General features: G+C 41.6%; 1 protein-coding gene across 1 annotated transcript in view; it reads right to left on the bottom strand.

Annotated features, from left to right (window-relative positions):
• Positions 1 to 23,517, bottom strand: part of LOC117507463 (copine-9-like) — an 863,862-nt gene that overhangs the window by 116,426 nt on the left and 723,919 nt on the right. Inside the window, exons 12-15 of the mRNA XM_034167340.1 lie at positions 22,465 to 22,540; positions 20,733 to 20,786; positions 20,559 to 20,620; positions 10,356 to 10,402 (exon numbers count right to left, since the gene is read on the bottom strand). Of these exons, the coding sequence (XP_034023231.1) occupies positions 10,356 to 10,402; positions 20,559 to 20,620; positions 20,733 to 20,786; positions 22,465 to 22,540 (239 nt within the window). The remainder of the gene's footprint in view (positions 1 to 10,355; positions 10,403 to 20,558; positions 20,621 to 20,732; positions 20,787 to 22,464; positions 22,541 to 23,517) is intronic.

The following is a 23,517-nucleotide window of genomic DNA, read 5'->3' as shown; positions in this document are numbered from 1 at the left end:
TTTCTAACTTTCCCTGCTTCACCCAAAGCCAGTAAACTCAGGTGTGGTCACCCAAACAATGGATTCTGGATCTATTGGACTACTATTGGATTAACCATGGAATTGATCAGCTGGTCTCTGAATGCTATTGACACCATTTTTTCTACAAGAAGGTCAGGACCGGGGGATCCTGCCTGACCAGATGGAACGTATCGTGTGGGATATGTCCTCGACTCCTGGAGTTCCTGGCGTGTGGCATGCTTGGCGCCTTTCTCCATTGAGGATGTCGAGGATTTATTCATTTTTGGTCTCATGGTAGCAGGGCTGGTACTTTTTGGCTTATGTGCTGCCCTGATCTACCGGAAAATTGGCAAGACAGCGGCATCAAGAACCACAGGCCCTTGCTTGTCCGTCATGATTAACGAGGTTGGCAAGGCAGTGCATTCTCAGACTGCTTTGACTCTTGAACTCAGATGCAAATTGGATGACACCTTGGAGCTGATGCGTGCCTTGCAGTTGAAGCTGAAGGTTTCGGAGGCTGGTGAATATTCTTAATTCATAATTGGGATTTGGCTGTGCGAGTGGAACTGTTAATAGTGTTTTTCACTGCTCGGCTGCAACACTACAGGCTATCTAGCATCAAGGTCAATTGCCCACTGTTTACCTCCAGAGGAATTTATCCAGGCTCTGGTGAGATTATTCGGCTTCATTCTTATCTCAACCCACAAGGACAATAAACTGACGGACTTACACATGGACTGAAGCATGCTCCAGTTTTCTCCTCTCACCTCTTTCCTGCCCCTCCCTTCCTGTGGCTGGCCTCCGTTCTTTCCCAAGCTGGCAGGCAGCGCGACTTGATAGTTGCAGCGGCTACCAACACACTCACATCACCTCAATTGGAAAACGGACTGTTTCAAGTTTAGTGCACATAAACAATGTCAAATGTATATGTGTTGTCCTAATTCTGATGTGTGCCATTATTACGGTAAACAAGTAATAATTGTAGATCAATTGCTGTTTGTATGTGGAATGTGAGTGTGGAAATCTGAAATTTCCCCATTGAGGGATGAATAATGGTTTATCTAATCTAATCTAATCTAAAACAAAACTTGGTGTCAGGTGCACTCCAGGAGCAAGGTTGGAGACCCCTAATAGAATAGGACCCCTTGAAGGCCGAAAACCCTGAAGGAGATTTTATAATTGCTCAAATGCAAAACAACACCCTCCATAAGTTGATTTCCAGTCCCACAGCATTTTCTGTTGAGAAAGAATGTTGATCACCATTTCAAACAAAACAACAGTGCTATAGCAATAAAATCCTGGATTGAGGAGAGACTGCCTTTATACTCAATAAATGGCATGCCACTTTAATCTTTTATTAATTATTTTTTTAATGTTTAGATTTTTTTTTATATTTTAAACCAATTCTGATGTTACACTGTATTTTATGTATTTTCTTTGTGTGTACCTACACATGATATTACGCGCCATATGGGTACTATGGGTGGTCCTCCATCCCAAAGATAATCCTTTTTGTGGGTTGGTGGTTGGATTAGCAAGTCGTCCACTATAAAACATGCTTGACACCAAAAGAGTAGAATTCTTGACTCCACACTCTATGGGAGTAACTCTGGAGCTGCCTTCCACTGGAGAGTAGGGTGGATGGGTGAAAGCTGTTTGGAGCCTTATCTCCAAAAAAGAAGACACCACAGGAGAGCACCGAGGGTCTTGGCTTTGAAGGGAGGAGACTGCTGCAGTGTTGACGGATCATCCATTTCACGATGGAGCCCAAGTGAGGTGGCTCATTCAGGTGGGCACCTGGAAGATCCTTTCCCTGAACAAGGATGACCATATTCTAATGCTGTTAAGGGAGATTGAAAAACTCTGTATCTTAGGTGTGAAGATGTGGAAATGGCCAGATGTAAGTGGGTGAATACATCTGCGTCTGGTCTGGCACCCCAATGGTCAGTGTACTGAGGAAGTGGCAATTGTTGTGGTAGACTGGCTCCTTCCAGGTGTCAGATATCACCTCAGTCAGTAAGCATTTGATGAGGCTCAACCACAGCATTCACTGATTATTTTGTTTACTGTCTCAGTCTATGCTCTGACTGCAGTGAGTGATGTTTCTGTGAGGGAGACATTTTTTCTCACCTTTTCTCAGTGATTTATGACTGCCTCAGAGGTGACACACTACTGGTCTGCTCTGCTGGGGCTGATTATGAAAACTGCAAGTCGTTATGGATCTGGCAAATATGACCAAAATTGTTCAATGCCCCTTGACTTGGTAAAAAGTTGGCGGCACCAAGTTTCTGGATCCTGGTTTAATGTCCACAGCCACACAACTGGACATGGTATTCTAATATCTACCAAACTGCCAAGGAGACTGATCATGTCATCATGGGAGAATGCTGGGGTATTCTGCAGAATTGTAAGCTCTATAGCAGGGGTATTCAACCGTTATTTCTACTCATTAACATCACTTTGAGCAGATGGAATCAGTTAATCAGTGAAATCACCTGGTGGAGTGGGTGGTTACAAAGAAAACCTGCACCCTCTCTGCCCTTTCTGGAATGATTTGAATATCCTTGCTCTATAGACATGTCCATTATGTGAATTCTGGCAACAGACAGACTTGTTGTGACTTCCTTAAGGATCCAACTGAAGTCTTGCAGACTACCGTCTCTTCAGTCCTGAAGAGTAAATCTGGACACAATTGGCAATCTGAATGGACTGTGTAAGTTCTTCTGCAGGCAGACATTGAAAGTTGCTGAGGATTGTACTGGAGTCACCAATGTCCACAGGAGATGTTTTATATCTGATGACACTCTGAATATCATCTGTACAGGAAGCTGAGTAAGTAGGCAGCATGGCCCCGAAAGTAGACAAGGAGGTGTTGTTCAAGGAATCTGATCAAGTGACTCACCACCTGTATTCGATTGGCCAACAGCTTTCTTACAGCGGCAATCACTTCACCTCATCCCACTGCAGTTATGTATGATGGTTGACTATTCAGTCCTGACAGATGCTGCTGATCTATTATCCCACTGGGGCAGCAAATTTAAGGAGTTGTACAAGGCTAATGCTCCTGCTGGAATGTTGGACATCTCACGTGTTTGGGTTCTTGGTGATGAGTCTCCAGTCAACTGCAAACCATCAAATGATGTTGAGAACAGAAAGGCCAATGAACGGCTCAAGGCTGAACTCTGAAAGCAGAACTCCTCCAGATGGACAGAGATACTGCCGGCACTGCAAACAATCTGTTTTATCTACAGTACCAGTCAATCATTTGGACATGTTTCCCACTCACTTGAATGGGAAAGTGTGCCCAAATGTTTGACTGGTATTGTATTAGAGGTGTGATGTAAAATTATTCATTTTTTGCCTTACAGATAGCCTAAACTCTGTAACTCTGTACTAAAAATGCCCTTAAGCAACCTTAACCTAATGTGGTGGGCAGCTGCATTAATAACCACTTTGTCAATGCCTTATGATACTCCTTTCCTCCCAAGCAGAAACTTTGATAACATTCATTCTTCCAAGAGTTTTCATGAGAAAAGCTGAATTGCTGGTAAATGTATTCATGTCTATGTGTCTGCTTGCTGTGTAACCCCGACCTGGCTGGGTGTACAAAAAAGCACTTTCAGAACTGCTTTTCTCACACACTTATTCAAAATTTGATGCAGATGGGAGACACCATTTAAAGCTGTCCTAATGTCCTGTCTGGTCCCTGGCCTGAGGTCAGAAGTCCATCAGGGAGCTGAACAAACCCTGAATGGAGGATGGGCTGACAACCGAGTGAAAGAAATCCTGAAATATGCACGTCATGCTGAAACAAGAGAGGTGAGGAAAGCCACCAAGAGGACAGGCAATGATCACCATTGATGAATGCCCTTGAAAGGTCCACTGCTGCACTTGCCATGATGTCTGTCGAAAGAGGGTGTCAACGTGGTCGACAGCACTTTGATCGGAGGCCGACAACCAGCCCCCGACCCAGAGACACTGAAGATCCAGACGGCTGTTTTATTTGTGAAGCGTTTGACCACTGGTCCTCTCGGTGCCCACAACGCCATCCATAGCACAACGCGGATGTGGAAGATTCTCTCGTGGGTGAGACAGATGCGGTGAAGGATCCAGTTCAGCAGACCCAGGACACCCTATTGGACTGACCACAACGGATGGCCAGCTCGGCAAATGGTGAATCAGACATTACACCACAGAACCCCCCCCCCCGAGTGGGACATGACACACACACACACACACACAAGCTTTGAAGACAAAGTAAATGATTATTTGCATAAAAAACAAACGCAAATCCCCCCGGAGGTGCAACAATTGGGTTTTAATAAGATTGCAGACTCAGGGAAATTTTCTAATCCATATCATATGTTTAAAAACAAACAAACAAACAAACAAAACCTCAACTTTTTAAATTTTGCCTACAGCAGCGAAAAATAAAATTCATGATTGACACTGGAACCACCAAATTTTTAATACAGAGTTCTGATTTTAAAGGTCTTGAACCTGGGGATAAGACACGTGTCAGTCTGTGCTGCCTGACTGTAACTGATGTTTACTTTAGTTTACTTTGTCAATTAAATTGTTAATTGTGTAATTGATGTTCACGATTTATACATGATTCTGCCTATGCTTTTGGTGGTGTGCATGATTTTGGCACCCTCAACACTATTAAATGCGAGTTTGCTTGCTTCTTTTACCCTCATTTCTGCTTCTGCTCTTGTGTCTTTTGTAACTCCGGGGGATGTGTGCTGATGTTCAAAAATGTGGATTTACAACCCGAATTCCAATGAAGTTGGGACGTTGTGTAAAATGTAAATATAAACAGAATGTAATGATTTGCAAATCCTCTTCAACCTATATTCAATTCAATGCACCACTAACACGTGCAGAATGTGGCTTGGCATTGTCTTGCTGAAATAAGCAGGGACGTCCCTGAAAAAGAGGTTGCTTGGATGGCAGCATGTGTTGCTCCAAAACCTGGATGTACCTTTCAACACTGATGATGCCATCACAGATGTGTAAGTTGCCCATGCCATGGGCACTAACACACCCCCATACCATCACAGATGCTGGCTTTTGAACTTTGCGTTGGTAACAGTCTGGATGGTCTTTTTCCTCTTTTGTCTGGAGGACACGATGTCCATGATTTCCAAAAACAATTTGAAATGTGGTCTCTGTTTTTGATGTATGGCTTTCGCTTTGCATGGTAGAGTTTTAACTTGCATTTGTAGATGTAGCGACGAACTGTGTTAACTGACAATGGTTTTCTGAAGTGCTCCTGAGCGCATGAAGTAAGATCCTTTACACAGTGATGTCAGTTTTTTTAATGAAAGATAGAAGGTCATGGGCATTCAATGTTGGTCTTCGGCCTTGCCGCTTACGTGTAGAAAGTTCTCCAGATTCTCTGAATCTTCTGATTTTATTATGGACTGTAGATGATGGAATCCCTAAATTCCTTGCAATTGAACGTTGAGAAACATTGTTCCTAATCTGTTGGACTATTTTTTTTTTTACGCAATTTTTCACAAAGTGATGATCCTCGCCCCATCTTTGCTTGTGAACGGCCGAACCTTTTGGGGATGCTCCTTTTATACCCAATCATGACACTCACAATTAGTGCCCTCAGTTCCCAAACACTTATTGAGTGTTGTTAGAAGGAAATCTGATGTAACACAGTGGTAAACATACCACTGTCCCAGCTTTTTTTTTTAAATGTGTTGCAGGAATCCATTTCAAAATGAGCAAATATTTGCACAAAAACAATAAAGTTTATCAGTTTGAACAATAAATATCTTGTCTTTGTGGTGTATTCAGTTGAATGTAGGTTGAAGAGGATTTGCAAATCACTGTATTCTGTTTTATTTACATTTCACACAACGTCCTGACTTCATTGGAATTGGGGTTGTACAAAAGGCTTTTGCACACGACAGAGAAATAACCTGTCACCCTTTGAGATCCTGGAAGACCTCCTCACGCAGGGCTCTATGCAAAGGTGTTGACAAGGGAAGAAATTGTGTTTGTTGATCACAATCTTGTGTCTTACTGCATTAAGCTTTCACAAGCTCTTTCTGTGTGCAGGTCTCATGTGAAGGAAGCTCTCCCATTGACGGCTGTAGAACTACTCCACAACATCTGGCCCAGATGACAAACCTGCTGGCTCCTTATTTTTGTTGATGATGTTTTGTATTTTTGCATTCCTCCTATTCTGCCATTTTTTTCTTTTTTTGCTGGTCTCCTAAAGGCCCACAAACTTGTTTATGATGCGTCATTTGAAATCAAATGATGATGTTGATGTTTTTATCAGTGTTTCCTTTGTGCATGGGTGATTCTTAGACTACGGGCACTTATTATGTCCTTTGATCATATTGTATGAAAAACAGAAAAAAGGGGAAATTTCACATTTTTATAGTTATCTTTACAATGAAAGTGTGTTAAGAAATTTGTTCTAGTAGTCTATGATGACTTTTTCACCTTTTTTCAGCATCATTATATGCAAATATTGCTGTTTTGTGCTTGTCCCACACCCAGACTTTTGATCTTCAATGATAAAAATGAATGGTAAAGAAACGTTTTTTCTAATGTTTTAAAATATCTCTGAATATCAGTAAAATAATCAAAACATAATTGGGGTATTCAATGTCATACAACTGTTGTGATTTTTTTAAACAAAATGTAGTTGTCCCACACTATTGCCGTAATTTCCACCACAACACTGTAATGTCCCTTTAAACAGTTTGTATGAAAGATTGTTTGGGTAGTTTCTATGGAGATAAACAGTGACATCAGAGCACATGTATATAGTGCCAAATCACAACAAACAGTTGCCCCAAGGCGCTTTATATTGTAAGGCAATGGTGTGGTGGAAATTACATTTACAAGGCCAATAGTGCCCGTAGTTAAAGAATCACCCGCATATGCTTGATGTTATTGGAATGTTTAATTTCCTTTTTTTTAATAAGAGTGTGCTTGTTTTGTTTTATAATTTTGACTCATTTGTGTGATTGACTTTGAGTGTGTCTTTGAGGCCTTGAATTAGAAGCCTGTTATTTTGACAATCTGTCAATTCTCTGACTTTATTTCCACAAACAACTTCAGATAGCTTGGTCTAAAATCCTTTTGCCTCAACAAGCGTATCATCACTACAGACTTGAAGAAAGAACTTGTTATCCCACTCTGAATGGGAAAGGGTGATCACCTGGATTGCAACAACTACAGGGGTATTATGCTGCTCTCTGTGACTAGTATAACAGTCTGTATTCACATCCAAGAACACAGTCATTGACTGCACCTGTCTTTGAATGCAAGCGTGAATACAGCAACTGCATCTTTGCAGCCTATATGGATTTTCTCAACATTTTTGATTCCGTTGGTTGGGCTGCTCTCTGGGACATCTTAACGGTTTGTGGGATTCCTGAGATGTTCCTGTACATCATAGCTGGGCTACACACCATGGCCAGTATTGTGAGTGGTATACGGAGTGGGGCAGAATCAAAATGCTCAGTTCTTGCATGGACTGAGAATGGGTTGTGGAAATCACCAGTTTAGGTACTTTTGTTGGCGAGGAAAGGTTTAGGGCCCCTTCGCACATAACACGACTGAAGCCGACTAGCGCACAAAGGAGGAATTGCATGCCACTCATAGAAAATCAAAGCTGGGTCAACTGCCTGGTACAGCTGTCGGTACAACCATCCTCTTACATCAGCAGCCGAAAGACAGCGAGGGCCCTGCGTGTGACCGTTCAATTCCCCTCTTTGCAGGTGTCGGCCAAATTCCAGGTGCTACACACAAACATCCAACACCTCTCGCTGAACACTTAGAAAATGCGGGGCTAATTGCGCTCCTGGTACGAGAAGAGAGAGCAGCTGATCACATTCGAGCTGTCTGTGAAAAATGTCTAAGTCTAAGCCACGAGTGTGGCATAACCTAGCAGAACACATGGGGTGTGGCTGTGGCAAACCCCCACCCCCCAACACGTGGCATGCCAGTGTGTCGGCTCCCCACCACAACACGTGGCGTGTGTGTGTGGGGGGGGGGACACTTGCATGACATGCTGATAATTATGGACAGACAAGATCACATGGGGACCAGCCAGCTATCTATGAGCGCGCACAGCACGGCAAGGCACATTTCAGCTGATCACACCCAGCCACTCACTGACAGGTGGAAATGACAGCTCAGTGCACACGACATGTTACATTATAAACACAGAAAGCACAGCCATGACATGTATATAAATAAATACTACAATAACTACATACAGCTGACATACAGCTATTCATGAGACGAGTGCATCAGGTAATTCATGTAAAACACTAGAAGCACTCAAGAGAGTGCAAACCTCCGCCAAGGCCATGGGGTCACTGACGCCATAACATCTACACGCCGTGGAATCACTGAACCTAAAAAAGTCTAACGATGTTTGCTCAGTAGTAAAAAAAAATTCATCTGCTGTGACTGCATAGCATGTATCCTTAGCGCTTGGCATCACAGTTTATTGCAACTTGCACCTTTCCCAGAAGCTACTGTCATCTGAGCACTGATACTGATATTGCATGTGCTTATAGACAAAAACAAATAAGAGACAAAATTCAATTTATTATTCAACTAAACTGCAAATATATGAATTTTTTTTAACATTTATGAAACACTTCTCTCAACAAGGCCATAGGGTCACTGACCCTAAAGAGATTCCCTCCTTGGCGCAGTGATCTATTTCTTTTTGTCTTTCTCTAAAATTGTATATAATAATCATTAGATTATTAATATATGAACAAAAATAAATTTAAGAAATATTACAATTTGAAAACAAATGCACCCGAATGTGATGACAGCTGCAACTGCTTAATGCTAACTTTTAACACTGAAAATGCCATAGACATGCTAACGCATTAGCATCGTGATCCGGATCACCACTAAAATTTAATCACTTGTTCATCTTGTCATTTCCAACCACTCCACAAAATTTCATCAAAATCCGTTCAAAACGTTTTGAGTTATCCTGCTGACAAACAGACAAACAAACAAAAGCGACCGAAAACATAACCTCCTTGGCGGAGGTAATAAAAGGGAGAACAGTAATCTACATCATTTCATTACTTCCTGGTGTAATGTCTAAGCGGAGACTAAATCCGCTCTTTATAACAGGAATTAAGTATTATAAATTGTGTTTTTTTTTTTGCTCTGCTACTGTGTGTGTGACTTTCCACGTGCTCGCACTGTGTTTGTGCACGCAAACACGAGCGTGCACGATACCGTCACCGTGGTATTGTGGATGCCTGTCCGACTGTGTTTCCCTCCCGACAGCAGGTGGAATATTTCGTAGTTCCCCATTACATTTTTGGTTTGCGGAGTTTCTTCCAGTTTCTGCGTCTTTGGCCAACGTCGTGTTATGTGTGAACGGGCCCTTAATGATGTTCACGGATGATGCTGTGATCTTTGTGGAATCAATGAATACCCTGAAGGCAGCATTTGAGAAGCTGACTGTATGTAGTGAAAGTGTTGAACTTGCACATGTACTTATCTCAGTACTCATATTCTCATCTCTGGGTCCAAGTCTTCCTTGGGTACCACTGGAGTGACTTTGTGCTAAACATGCACTTGCTTAGGGAGACTCAGGTGAGGAGTATAGGTTGTATGGTGAGGGAGCATCTGCTATGATATTTTAGCCATGTGGCATGTTCCTCTGTGTATGATTCAACGCACAGTTGTTGAGGATCCCAGTGGGTGGAGAAGGCCAAGGGGACAACTACATTTCACCTGGCCATGGCAAATAGGTGGTTTCTTGAAGAGGTGGCGATGGAGCGGTTGTCTGCCTGGGTGGTTGCCATTCGGGACTCATTTTGTGATGAATCTAGATGCGCACAACTGGCACACGCTCACAGACCTGACCAAACCATTCATCTGATATTGCACCTGTTAAGTGCTGCTTAATGTGCATTTTAAAAATTTTGTACCCATTTGATAGATTCTGTTTGTGTTTTAGTTCATTGGCGATTTACTTTTAATGCATTCCCTTCTTTCAGCAAGGTTTGATTATTCCAGTGTGCTTCATCATAGACTCAGCAAGAGAATTATAGTCCTTGTGTACAATTAGTGCTGCTTCAGATATATAGTCTATCATCCAACAGTGAGACCCTAATGAATATTTGATTAATTTAGGCTACTGTGAAGTTAAATCAAATAATAGATGAAGACATGGATCTGGCATTAGCCCACATTCAATTAAAGGCAGATGGGAAAAGATGGGGAAAAAAAAATCCCAGATCTTTGATGAAAGTAAAAACTGTGGCAATTACAAATGTGCAGGTACATTTTCTCCTCCACAACACACAATACACACAAATGTAATGTTGTCCTACCGTTAGACGCTGTGAAGTCTATGGCCACAGTGAAATTGAGTTGCATCCTGGTGAGACAGGAAGCACATCTGTATCATTTAAAATGAAAATGTTAGGATTGGTCCGATGTACATCTGCAGGTGGGAGCTCAATAACAGTTGTTCAGGCAAGACCTTAAAAGTCATCACAGGCTTTCTACTGTCACTGGTAAATGAAAAGGCAGGCGGTCTGAAATGATAGGGGAAATGATGACGATTGTCTGGGAGGCTTGTAATCTTTACATTTTGATGTGACAATGGTTTGTCACATTTCTACCTGAATGTTAATCATAGGAGGATCTCACATCGCATTTAAACCAAAACCTCTCCATACTAAATGGAATCACGTGAATATTATGGGACTGACTTAACATTATTTCAAATATCCATACACAAATGAAAAGTACCCACACTAAACATAAAATGTGTAATTTATTACTGTATTTAATGACACAAAACTATTATCCAACACCACCTTTATCAGCAATAACTGCAACCAACCACTTTGTTTGACTGGATATCAGTGTTCAGCAATCAATCAATCAATCAATCAATCAACTTTTTTCTTATATAGCGCCAAATCACAACAAACAGTTGCCCCAAGGCGCTCCACATTGTAAGGCAAGGCCATACAATAATTATGAAAAACCCCAACGGTCAAAACGACCCCCTATGAGCAAGCACTTGGCCACAGTGGGAAGGAAAAACTCCCTTTTAACAGGAAGAAACCTCCAGCAGAACCAGGCTCAGGGAGGGGCAGTCTTCTGCTGAGACTGGTTGGGGCTGAGGGAAAGAACCAGGAAAAAGACATGCCGAGAAGGGGGGCAGAGATCGATCACTAATGATTAAATGCAGAGTGATGCATACGGAGCAAAAAGAGAAAGAAACAGTGCATCATGGGAACCCCCCACAGTCTACGTCTAAAGCAACATAACCAAGGGATGGTCCAGGGTCACCCGATCCAGCCCTAACTATAAGCCTTAGCGAAAAGGAAAGTTTTAAGCCTAATCTTAAAAGTAGAGAGGGTATCTGTCTCCCTGATCTGAATTGGGAGCTGGTTCCACAGGAGAGGAGCCTGAAAGCTGAAGGCTCTGCCTCCCATTCTACCCTTACAAACCCTAGGAACCACAAGTAAGCCCGCAGTCTGAGAGCGAAGCGCTCTAATGGGGTAATATGGTACTACGAGGTCCCTAAGATAAGATGGGACCTGATTATTCAAAACCTTATAAGTAAGAAGAAGAATTTTAAATTCTATTCTAGAATTAACAGGAAGCCAATGAAGAGAGGCCAGTTCCACCACATTCAGCAATGTGGTGGAACTTTAGGGAAACCACAAAATTGCCAGCCACAACGATGTAGCAGTGTTCAGGAAGTGCAGAAGCCCTTGCAGACGTTGCTGCAGTTCCAACCTCATCTTCGTGATGCCATCATGAGCTAGGGGTTCATGATGGCATCACAAAAAGTGAATTAACTTTTCACATATGTGCCACATTTTCATGACAGTGTCACAAGTCTATTTTGTGATGGTATCATGAAATGTGGTGTGACATTGGTGGTGTGGGGGGGGTGGGGGGGTGGCTGTTGGGGTTATGTTCAGGGCTAGAGGAAGGGGCAGAGTTAGAAATAATAAAATAAAGTAAAACAACACATCACAAAAATGTGACTAATTTCTATCAGTGGCAAAAAAAAAGGATGTAACTGGGCTGGCAGTTCAGACCAGGACTCCAGCTGCAGCACTGATAAGATCTCGGCCCCCGGGCGAACTCAACCCAAGCGGGAGTCAGCCTGGGTAAGTCGGCCAGGGGAAAAGTCAGCGCTGGAAGAATTTGGTCTTTTATCATCACATTACACCTATTGTATCCTGTATTTCTGTATTTCACTTGAAGAAGCAAAATACTAATTTCAGCAACCTGCAAAGATATTCCACATCATGTTCAGGATTAGATGTCTGAAGAAATGGCAAAGAAACAAAAAACAAACTAAATAAAATAGGCTTTTTTTCAAATAAGGAAATACGTTCATTGCTGTCATGCTTGAACAAGTAGGGTTTCGCACTCACGTCCTCAGTGTCATGACCAATAACCCGTAGGATTATTGAGCTGTCCTCATTCTTCTGCCTTGCCTCAAAATGAGAGTGTAAAGGTTTTTAATGTCTATTCTTAATACAATGCAAATCAATCGCATGTATCCATACATCTATTCATTTTGTATACCCGTTTACTCCAAATAAGGGTCACGGGGGTTCTGGAGCCTATCCCAGCAGTCATAGGGCACCTATCACATATAAATAAATGTATTTTCATCTATTGAGGCTATGTTCTGGGGTTATAATGTGACATTTCGAAGTGTTGCTTCCTTTTGGTAATAGCTAAGGATTTTAGAGTTTTAAGTATGCAGTATTATGTTTAGTTTATACCAGATATACAGAGGCTCCTGTTATCCAAACCTTTGATTTATCCTACCTTTGACTCATCAGACCAAAGACCATTGTCCCAAACATTGCGAAGGATATAAAGTTGAGTTTTGAAAAGTTCAGATAAGCATTAATTCATGCTTCAATTCTTCTATGGTAAAAGTAGTTTTCATCTCACATGCTCCCATTTTTGTTGCATCTTTCTGATTATGTACAGTGACCTTTAATGACATAAGCCACAGGTCAAATGTTGTTGAAAATCATGCATTGAATGTTAGGTAAAGTGCTGTACAAATAAATTTATTATTATATTATTGTTATAATAATAGCGAATCTGTGCTGGTAATGCATTACAGTACAATACAGCTTGTATCCAAATGCAGTTCCAATATAACTGGAGTCTAGCAAGGGCAGCTTTGCACAGAATTACTCACTCTGATGAAGTTATTGTGATCAGATAATCAATTAATAATAACAAATTGGTGTAATGTTGCCAGATGTTCGAATGGCCTCCTTTGTAAGCGAGTACTCTGCCGACATATTCGTCTAATAAATTTATCCTTGTCTACCACCAGGGACATCACAGTCCTCTTTCTCCACTCCCTGTACAGGTTGGAATTTTCATATAATCAGCACTAGGTCTCCTATGGTTGGAGAATTGTATTGCTGACACACAGGACTCCATTTGCTCTTTTCCAATGCTATTTTACAATCTATGGTACAGTGCATCAGGAAAGTATTCACAGCACTTCACTTTTTCCACGTTATGTAACAGTCTTATTCCAAAACTGACTAAATAATTTTTTTTCCCTTAAAATTGTACTCACAACATCCCATAATGACAACATGAAAAAGTTGTTTTTTTTTTTATTTTTGCAAATTTATTAAAAAAATAATAGCTAAGAAATCACATGTACATAAATATTTACACCCTTTGCTCAATACTTTGTTGATGCACCTTTGGCAAAAATTACAACCTCAAGTCTTCTTGAATATGACGCCACAAGGTTGGTGCACCTATCTTTGGGCAGTTTGTCCTCATTCCTCTTTGCGGCACCTCTGAAGCTCCATCAGGTTGAGGGTTGGCGCACAGCCATTGTCATATCTCTTTAGAGATGTTCAGTCAGATTCAGGTCTAAACTCTGGCTGGGCCACTCAAGGACATTCATAGAGTTGTCCATGCACTGTCAACTGTGGGACCTTATACGTAGTGTGACAGAGTTTTTTTATTTTTACCTCAAAATAATTTTGGGAACTACCCGTTAGTCTGAGGGTTTATAACAACGTTACAATGTCAGTATGTGGAATGCATCAACAACACAGCACTTTTTATTATTGTTTACACACACACACACAGAGAGAGAGAGAGAGAGAGAGAGAGAGAGAGAGTTCAGAAGGAGGGGAAAAAAATCTGGTGGCTTTATAACTCTTCCAACTATATATATTTTTTCATATGATTAAACAGAAGATCAAATCGGACAGGTGCTGCCTCACACAGGCCAATGAATAATGTAACAAATTTGAATATTTATTTTTACTTCTAATTAATTTGGGGCACCACCTGTTGGTCTGAGGGTTTATAACAAGGTTATAATGTCAATATATGGCATATCAACCAACAGGAAATAAAATATCAGTATTTATCTTCTATTTTATCCTCTCTTTTAAACATATAAATCACAGACAATTACACGTTTAAGCATTTATTTAACTCATTCAGGGGTTAAATCGGACAAGACATATCACAGTGATGTACTTTGATGATAACAATGCAGTTCAGTGAATGATTATTATATAAGGGTTGTGCAATACAACACAGTCTCGCGGCAGTCCGCTGGACAGGGTTATGAAAAGTACATTAATCTATGGGTTCATGATGGGGGCACAAAAAATGGGGCGCTTTCGTAACAGGGCACAAATTCATTTCATGACAGGGGCAAGAAATATGGGGTGATGGATGGGGGGGGGGGTCTGGGGGAGTTATGGTTAACATTTGGGGAGGGTATGTTGGGAAAGTGTAGTGACACGGACCCACAACAGGGGGCGTAAATGAACGGACAATGGATAAGCCAAAATATAACAATTTAATGTTGCAAACTGTGCACAACGGAATACAGACAAATGCAGTTTGAGAATGATAGTCAATTATACGAAAAGTGACGTATGGGCAGGCTCGAGGATAGAAGACGTCCGTCCAGAGAAGAGCCGGGTCCCACACGGCTTCCACCGCCAACGGATCTGAAGAACACCGGAGCCAACAAGTCCTAAATCTCCAGGTGGCCACCGTCTCCAGCTGTCAGACCTGGTACTGCTGGCAGGAAGCAGAGACAGTTAATGGTGGCTGTGTGGATACACACCCAGTAAATCCTCACTCACAGAAACAGTTCCTCCGGGAGGGAGCACCTCCACCTCAGAAATAGGAAACAAAATTGCAGCTCCTGTTAAACCACTTATCTGGTTGGAGTGAGAGACAAAGACGCTGGCACTCTCACTGACCGCCAACCCAGCTGAAAGGGCACCACAGGACAATGGCTGCAAACAGATCAGACGTAAGTCACAGTTTAGATACTGCAGAGAATATTACCGAGTTAGTAGATGATATCTCGGCAGCGAGGTGGAGTTGCTGCCTGGCTTTTATGGTGCTGGTGATGATGAGTGACAGCTGTCACTCCCGGTTGCTCCGGCGCCCTCTTGTGCCTGAAGCCCGCACTTCAGGCAGGGCGCCCTCTGGTGGTGGGCCAGCAGTACCTCCTCTTCAGCGGCCCACACAACAGGGTAGACACATACACTATGGTTAGAGTAAGGAGAAGAGGAAGAATATAAATAGTAAAATTTAAAAAACGTGATGAAAAGCGGTTGCTTGTCATGACGGGTTCACGAAAAAAAAATCATGAGACTGGGCTGAAATATCTGTGGGAGATTTATGAATACTTCATAATCTTCAAGGAATTATTTTGGTATTTGTTAATAGTGGTATATATATAGTGATATAGTGGTAATAAGGGTGAATACATTAAATAAAACCACTTCTGCTAGACCAGGGGTGGGCAATCATGTGTCACAAAGGGGTAAGACACTGCAGGTTTTCCTTGCTACCAGTCACCTCAGCAGGTGATTTAATTAATGATCAGGTGTCTCAGCATGTGATTTCATTGGGTGTTTATGTTCAGGGGAGAAGCTCATCAGCAAACACACCTGCTGAGGTGATTGGTTGCAAGGAAAACCTGCACTCTCTTGACCCTGTTGCCCACCCGTGTGCTAGACTCTGACAGAACTGGATGGGTTAGATTTGTAGCAGTGTGGGATGCCTCTGAGGTCAGACGCCAACAGCTGTCGGTGTCTACATTGTTCGTCTGTCCGTCTCCAACATCTTGTCTTGATGGACCTTGAGAGAGGATTTCTGCCAGTCACCACCTGTCTTGGCTTGAGATTGTTCACCAGGAGTAGCTTTCAGTGCTTCAGAGTTTTGCCGTCTTTCTGACAGTGGTTCGAATCGATGTGCAGCTCAGGCCGACCCGGATGGATAGACGTGCTGAGAGGTTGTTGTCTCGGCTTATCAGGATTAAGGTTTAGTGTCTTTATTCTCTATTCGCCAAAAATGAAAATTGCATTTTCTGTCATTGTCTGGGCAGTCGGATCCAAAAATAACTTTCAGCAAAAAAGTAACTTTACAACCAAAATTGTTCAACGAGGTAGATCTGGAGTTGATAAAAAAAACAGTAGTTTAATTTGGAAGGTCGCACAAAGAAGTGAAATGCACCAACAAACGTTAGCTTTACCAAAGGTTGAGGTTGAAACCACTTGAAAGAAGAAAAGTAATTTCTTAAGCACAAAGTACAAAGAAATCAAAACCCACATGGACGTGGGCAAAGACAAGGGGCAAAAACAAGACGACAGACAAACAGAGCTGAAGGAGATGAAGAGCAGAAGAGGAACCAAAGAGACAAAAAAGGGCATCTCCCAAGAGACTCTGGCTTTTAGAGGGTCTTTAACTCCACCCACAAGTATTGTGGGTAGCTTAGTTTTAACCACATTTCTTTGTCTCAGTGACAATATTATATCGCATCCTTGAATTCACCCTTAAAACCAACACTGTCCTCTAGCAAATGAGGCTTATGTAATATAAGCACACTTAAAACAATGCATGATAACCATAGCACGAAGAGAAAAAAAAAACATTTGATAAGGCTTTCTAACTTCTAGCTACATTCAATAATAAAACATTCAGAGATAATGTGGATTAACAATTCCATCCTTGGTTGATTCACCACAAAAAGTTTCTTTTTTCAAACAACAGAAAAGCAAAGGGAAAAAGGAAGACAGAAGACTGGATTCCTTTGTTTTCCTTTTGTTCAAAAGTGCAGTCATAAGTAGTAGAGTCTGTGTCAATTCCAAGCTGATCCACTTATAGTCACTGTTGTACCATCCTTTCGAGAACCCTGGCAACATTAAATGGCCAATGAAAAGTGAATTCAACCGGGCAAAAAGTATTGTGATCCCCAAGTGGTGTACAGTTAGTATGTGGAAATAGTTATTTGGTTTTCCATCATTTAACCAGAATTTTTGGGTTCATAGGTAGAGTTTCTTCAGTCTTCAATCTGTTGGGTTTTTGTGGGTCATATGGGAGGGGGTCACAGCAACTTGCTGATTCATGACTGATAACAGACCAGAGTCCCCAAAATAATGCTTTTAGGTGTCTAAGTTGATTAGAGGATACTTGATATTTGACATCTTGATGCTGTGGGCTCAGAAAAAAAATAGCTTGGTGTCACTTTTGATGTTCCACAGGCGTTGGGAGTAACCTTGAACCCCACTTTGGTTCTATGCAAACTCCTGAGGTCTTGTGCAACTTTCCACACCCTTGTTTTTACAGTAGACAGGTGTGTGCCTTTTCATATCATGTCCAATCAACTGCATTTACCCCAGGTGGACTCCAAATAAGCTGTAGAAAAATACCAAGGATGATCAGTGGAAACAGGATGCACCTGAGCTCAATTTTGAGCTTCATGGCAAAGACGGTGAATACTTATGTACATGTGATTTCTTAGCTGTTGTTTTTTTTTAATAAATTTGCAAAAATCAAAAACAAATGTTTTCTCAAAATTGTTACTAATGGATATTGTATTTAGAATTTTGAGGGGAAAAATTAATTTAATTTTGAAATAAGGCTGTAACATAAAATGTATAAAAAGTGAAGTGCTATGAATATTTTCTGGATGCACTGTATATTTTGGAATGGAACTGATCTGACCAGTCACACTGTGACAGTCATTCATTCATTCTTGAGGAATATGCATGAATACTACATCTCAGTGGCGGGAATTTTGGTGGCTTGTTCAGGAAAATGGTTCTTGCAATGATCAACACATAGTGCAAAGAATCCACCAGACCACAGAAAGAACAGGACCAGTCCTAATATCTCTGGTGCCCCAAGCAAAATTGTGCTAAGGCACCCTCCTACCTGCCTCATGAGACATGTAATCCATTTTCCACTGACATCACTGATCTGAATATAACACTGGATAGCTCATTGGCCCGCACACTCCATACAAACTGCTGAAGCAAACCGGCGGCCATCTTACCACTCGCAAGGTATGCAGACCGCACATAGCTAGCTTATTAGAACGTCAACAATTTGGAGTAATAACTGAGTTGATTCTCTCATTTTCTTATTTTTGTTCTCCAGATAATGTAACCTTCAGTTTTAGGTTTGACAGAAATTTGATCATGTAGTGTTTTGCCTTTTTTTCTCCCAATTTTTGATCTTCATCTGTGGATCAAACAAAAATCTAAACTGAAATGGTACTAGTGTTCACATGCCAATGAAATCAAATGTGATTCTTTTTCTCCATTGAATAAACCAGTTAATTATGAAGAAAAGCCTAATTTTAAATTTCATTATCATTATTTTGTCAGTGTACATGACAACAAAAAGAGTTGTCAGCTGCTGGAAAATTACTGTAAAAATACACTCTTGCAGACAAAAAATGGTCAGATTCAGTCACTTCAGCTTGTAATGTGAACACAACACAAGTTCTATGCCGTCTTGACAAATAGGCAGGCTCTCCTTTTTGCAAACTTTTTTCCACAAGTGGGCAGATTCAAACCCGTTCTTACACCGTGTCTGTCTGCTTTCAAACGCCTTTTATTTCATAAACTGGCTGCCTGCGTCGTTTGCTGCGTGATCCGCAGAGAAATGAGGCGCAGAGTTCTGGTTCTGTGCTGCATCCTAAGTGGACGAAGCCAAAGCGGAGCAGAGCACACGGGAGGAGACCACCTATCCCTGGTTTCCTGCTGCACAAGGAGAGAATTCGGCTACGCCCAGATTGGGATAAAGCTGAATCCTCTCCGTGTGTGGCAGGACATGTCACACAATTCAGAAAAACGTGCAGGAATTATAAGCCTGTATTTATGAATGAGATGTGCATTATTTGGAAGAAAGTTGAGGTGTAACTGACTTTAGCCCACAAACACCCCCCCCCCCCCCCCCACACACACACACACACACTTGTGCCTCCCAGAGGTGAACTGTCCTCCTCGTGTGGTGTGCCATCTCACCATCGCATTGCTTCAGCAAGCAGAGGCACCTGCAGCTGCCTACAGGAGGCGCCAATTTGACAATTCTACACAGAGTGACAAGAAAACCATTTTGTGGTGGACATGATTTTTTTTTTTTTTTTTTTTGAAGTGCTCATCCCCACGGTGCCGCCCCTCCATAAATGCTGCCCAGGGCAATGGCCCACATGGCCCGTATCAAAAACAGCCACTGGTCACTGTACTCTCTTGTACTTGACCCTCCTCATCTTTGTTCTCATGTATTCACACCCCGTTTCATTTGTGTCACTGTCACACCGTTTAATCACTACACTCTCTTGTCCTTCACCAGTTCTTCATCTCTGTTGTCCATGCCATTTTGTTTGTCATCTCCTCGGCCACTCGTCACTGCACTCTCTTGTCTCAGTTGTTTCTCATCTTTGTCCACGCCCTCCTCCTGTCTGCTCACCACACCTGCTTCACATCACGTCCTAATTACCACTGTGTATTTAAGCCCTGTGAGTTTTGTCTTCAGTGCTAGTTTGTTGATGTTGTTATTATCTCTGTCCCAGCTCTCGTCATAGTCTTTTGTTGCCTCACCGGACTTGATCTTGCTTGTTTTTCGGGACCTCGCTTTTTGTCTCTGTCCTTCTGAACCCCGCCTGTTTTTGGCGATGCCTTTGCTGAACACCCGCCTGTACCTCTGCTGCACTGACTGCCATTCTGTGTACCGAATGTATTGCCTGAGTTATCGATAGTCTTTTTATTCCACCACCTGTTTGTGAGTCTGGATTGTGTATGCTACCACCTGCTGTGCCCAGCATCTCTGAATCATGACACAACTGGGTGCTTTCAAATCCTCAAAATGAACAAATTCGGTTACTTACATCACCCAAGTAGGACTTTAGGAATAGACATGGTACAACTTTGATTGTTACGGTAATAACACAGTACATACCAACAAGGATGACTGCATATACTGTATACACAATGTGAGTCCTTAAACACATTTTTATAATTTTCAGGAAATAAGAAGAAATATTTAAAAACATACATACAAGTCTGTTGGAAATATTTACATTTGACAAATAGTGATGAATTGCAGTTGAGTTTTGCAGGTTACTTATAATAGAAACTCCATTAAACATCATTGCTTACAGTATTTCACAAGAGTATCATATAACTGTTCTCTGAGTGTGGGGTCTAACTGCACTCATACATGACAGGCTGAGTTCTTACCCTCCTCTGATGAAGTCGACAAACGTATGTTCTGACTCAACTTTGAAAGACAGCAGCGTCACCTTAAAAAAGTCAAAACAACAGGAAGGAGATGACCACAAAGGTGACTGTGTCAAAATTGACTTGTTTACTGCACAGACAGTGGTGTCGTATTAGTGATAAAACAAATCTTACCGTCCCTGAATTTACATATTTTTTCTTCTTGCCTTTCTTTTTGGGATTCAAAACCTTGACCGCAATAAAGAAAAATATATTATTATTATTTTTTTTTTTTAATTATTATTATTTTTCCTCAGCAAACGTTGATACGAGGTCTGTGAGAAAAGTATCCAACCTTTTTATTTTTTTCAAAAACTATATGGATTTGAATCATGTGCGCTTGCATCAGACAAGCTTGAACCTTTGTGCGCATGCGTGAGTTTTTTCACGCCTGTCGGTTGCGTCATTCGCCTGTGGGCAGGCTTTGAGTGAGCACTGATCCACCCCCCTCGTCGGATTTTTATTGTCAGTGAAATGGCTGAGAGGCTGCCGCTTTGCTCCATGAATTTTTTTTCAGAAACTGTTAGAGACAGCCAGTTGGAAACCATTCGAAAGATTCCGATGGATTTTGGTGAAGATTCTGTTGGTATCACACGGATTAAGGACCATTAAAACTGGATTAAAAACGGCCCACGGCAGCGGAGGGCGCACCGTGCCCCGAGCGGCCATCGACAGGCTGGAACGAGCAGATCACTTCCAAATTTAAGGCTCTGTTGATGCAGAATGTCGTGTGACTAGCAGAGAAGTTTCAGAAGAGGTCAGGATCAGCACTTTATCGGCACATTCCACTGTTAAAGGAGATTTTGTAATGAAAGACGTGCGGACGGATTCGTGCGTCGGGAAGCAGCTGCTCACAGCCGCTGGACAAACACCTCCGTGTTGGAAGTCTCACAGGACAAATTGGAACATGCCCAGCTGTTAAACAATTTCTCGGATACTCACTCGACTGAAAAGCCATCAAAAGCCGTCTGAATCTTCTGAATGGTTTCCAACACGGAGGTGTTTTTTTTTTGTTGCGTGCAATGAGCGGCTCTGTGCTGACGCGCGAAATCCTCCGCACGTCTTTCATTACAAAATCTCCTGTAACAGTGGAATGTGCCACAAAAGTGCTATGTCCAGCTCTGTTGCCATTTATGTGGTAGTCACACGATGTCCCGGATCAACACAGCGTTCAGTTTAGAAATGATCTGGTCGGTCCAGCCTGTCGATGGCCGCTCAGTGCGCCGCGCGCCCTCCGCCGCTGTGGGCCGTCTTTAAAAAGGTTTTAACACTCCTTAATCCATGTGATGCTGACAGAATCTTCACCGAAATCCATCTGAATGTTTCGAATGGTTTCCAACTGGCTGTCTCTAACAGTTTCTGAAAAAAAAAAAAAATTCATGGAGCAAAGCGGCAGTCACTCAGCTAGTTCCCAGACAAAAGAAATCCGACGAGGGGGGTGGACCAGTGCTCACTCAAAGCCTGCCCACAGGCGAATGACGCAACCGACATGCGTGAAAAAACTCACGCATGCGCACGAAGGTTCAAGCTTGTCTGATGCAAGTGCATGTGATTCAAATCCATATAGTTTTTGAAAAAAATAAAAAGGTCGGATAGTTTTCTCACAGACCTCGTATGGATACTGCAAAAAAAAAAAAAATCTCACCATCAATCTACTGGTCAAAATTAAGGGTTAACATTGGAGTTAAAGTCACTGCAAATTCCTAAAATCACTTTTTACTTTTTTCTATTATTATTATTATTATTAGACCACTTTTAATCATTAAGAGTAACAGTAACTTTGGAGAAAATCTTGTTGTAGTTTTCAAAATAAAATACTTACTTTTTATAACAACAACAAGACTGCATTTTTATTCTTGTGTTTTACCTCATAGACGTTGAACTGGCTTTGACCTCTGGACAATTCTCTGTAGCTGGTTGTAAACTCTCCTATAAAGTCGTGACTGGACAGAAGGTTGATTTTCACAAAGAGAGACAGGGACAAGAGAACACAGGTCTGATTACATTTAGAACAATGTTAGGGTTACTATTTAACAGGAACAGAAGTTCAGATAAGTTCATGCACAGGAAATAAATAAAAAGACACCCTAACCCAAAATAAGACATGTTTATCTTTATCTGATCACTCAAGAAGCAAGACTGTTGGCAACTTGAGGTATATATACACAATTATTGGCCACAGAATCCTATGGTCCAATAATTGTAACTAATACCCTTCTTCTTTTCCCCACTCCATATTGAAAGCATATCTCAAAGTCCCACCACCTATTTTAGGCAGGTGTACTGCAGACCAGTACCCCCACCCCACCTGGAATATTACACAGCTCCAACCGCTTGCTGTTTGCTTGTCTTTATGATCCTCCATGGGGCTACATGTACCCCTAACAAGTGCATATGTGCTGTTACATCCTAAAATATTATGCTAAAAATACTAAATACCATGTCCATGTGGTGCTTGCATGACTAAGATAAGGTATGACTGAAAGTGCATCCCCAGAGTCTTCATCCTACTTGATATAGCCAACCTATTGGATAACTGAGTGGACCACAACAACTCTACTGAGAAAGGTAGACATCTAGAATTTTTTCTTCAAGGTGTACTTTCATCAGAAAATCCCCAGCTCACAAATTTAGTTTACAAGTTCAGCATTATGTACATGGACTATTAAGTGGAACTGATGGTGATTCAGTATCCTCAACACTTTGTTTTCAGCTGACACTAAAACACACTGTGCCTGATTTATTAAAGGTTTGCAAGTGTTAAAGTAGATGCAAGCATCACTGCACTTGCTATCTGAGATCTTAGTATATCAGGCCCACTAGGTGGAATTTAGTTGAAAGCACAGCATTTTAGTACAAAATGGAAATGGACTGTATTTATATAGCACTTTTCCATCTGCATCAGATGGTCAAGGTATTT

This window comes from Thalassophryne amazonica, chromosome 3 (genome assembly GCF_902500255.1).
Source record: "Thalassophryne amazonica chromosome 3, fThaAma1.1, whole genome shotgun sequence".
Classification (NCBI taxonomy): Eukaryota; Metazoa; Chordata; class Actinopteri; order Batrachoidiformes; family Batrachoididae; genus Thalassophryne; species Thalassophryne amazonica.
This window is presented reverse-complemented; position numbering and strand designations above follow the sequence as displayed.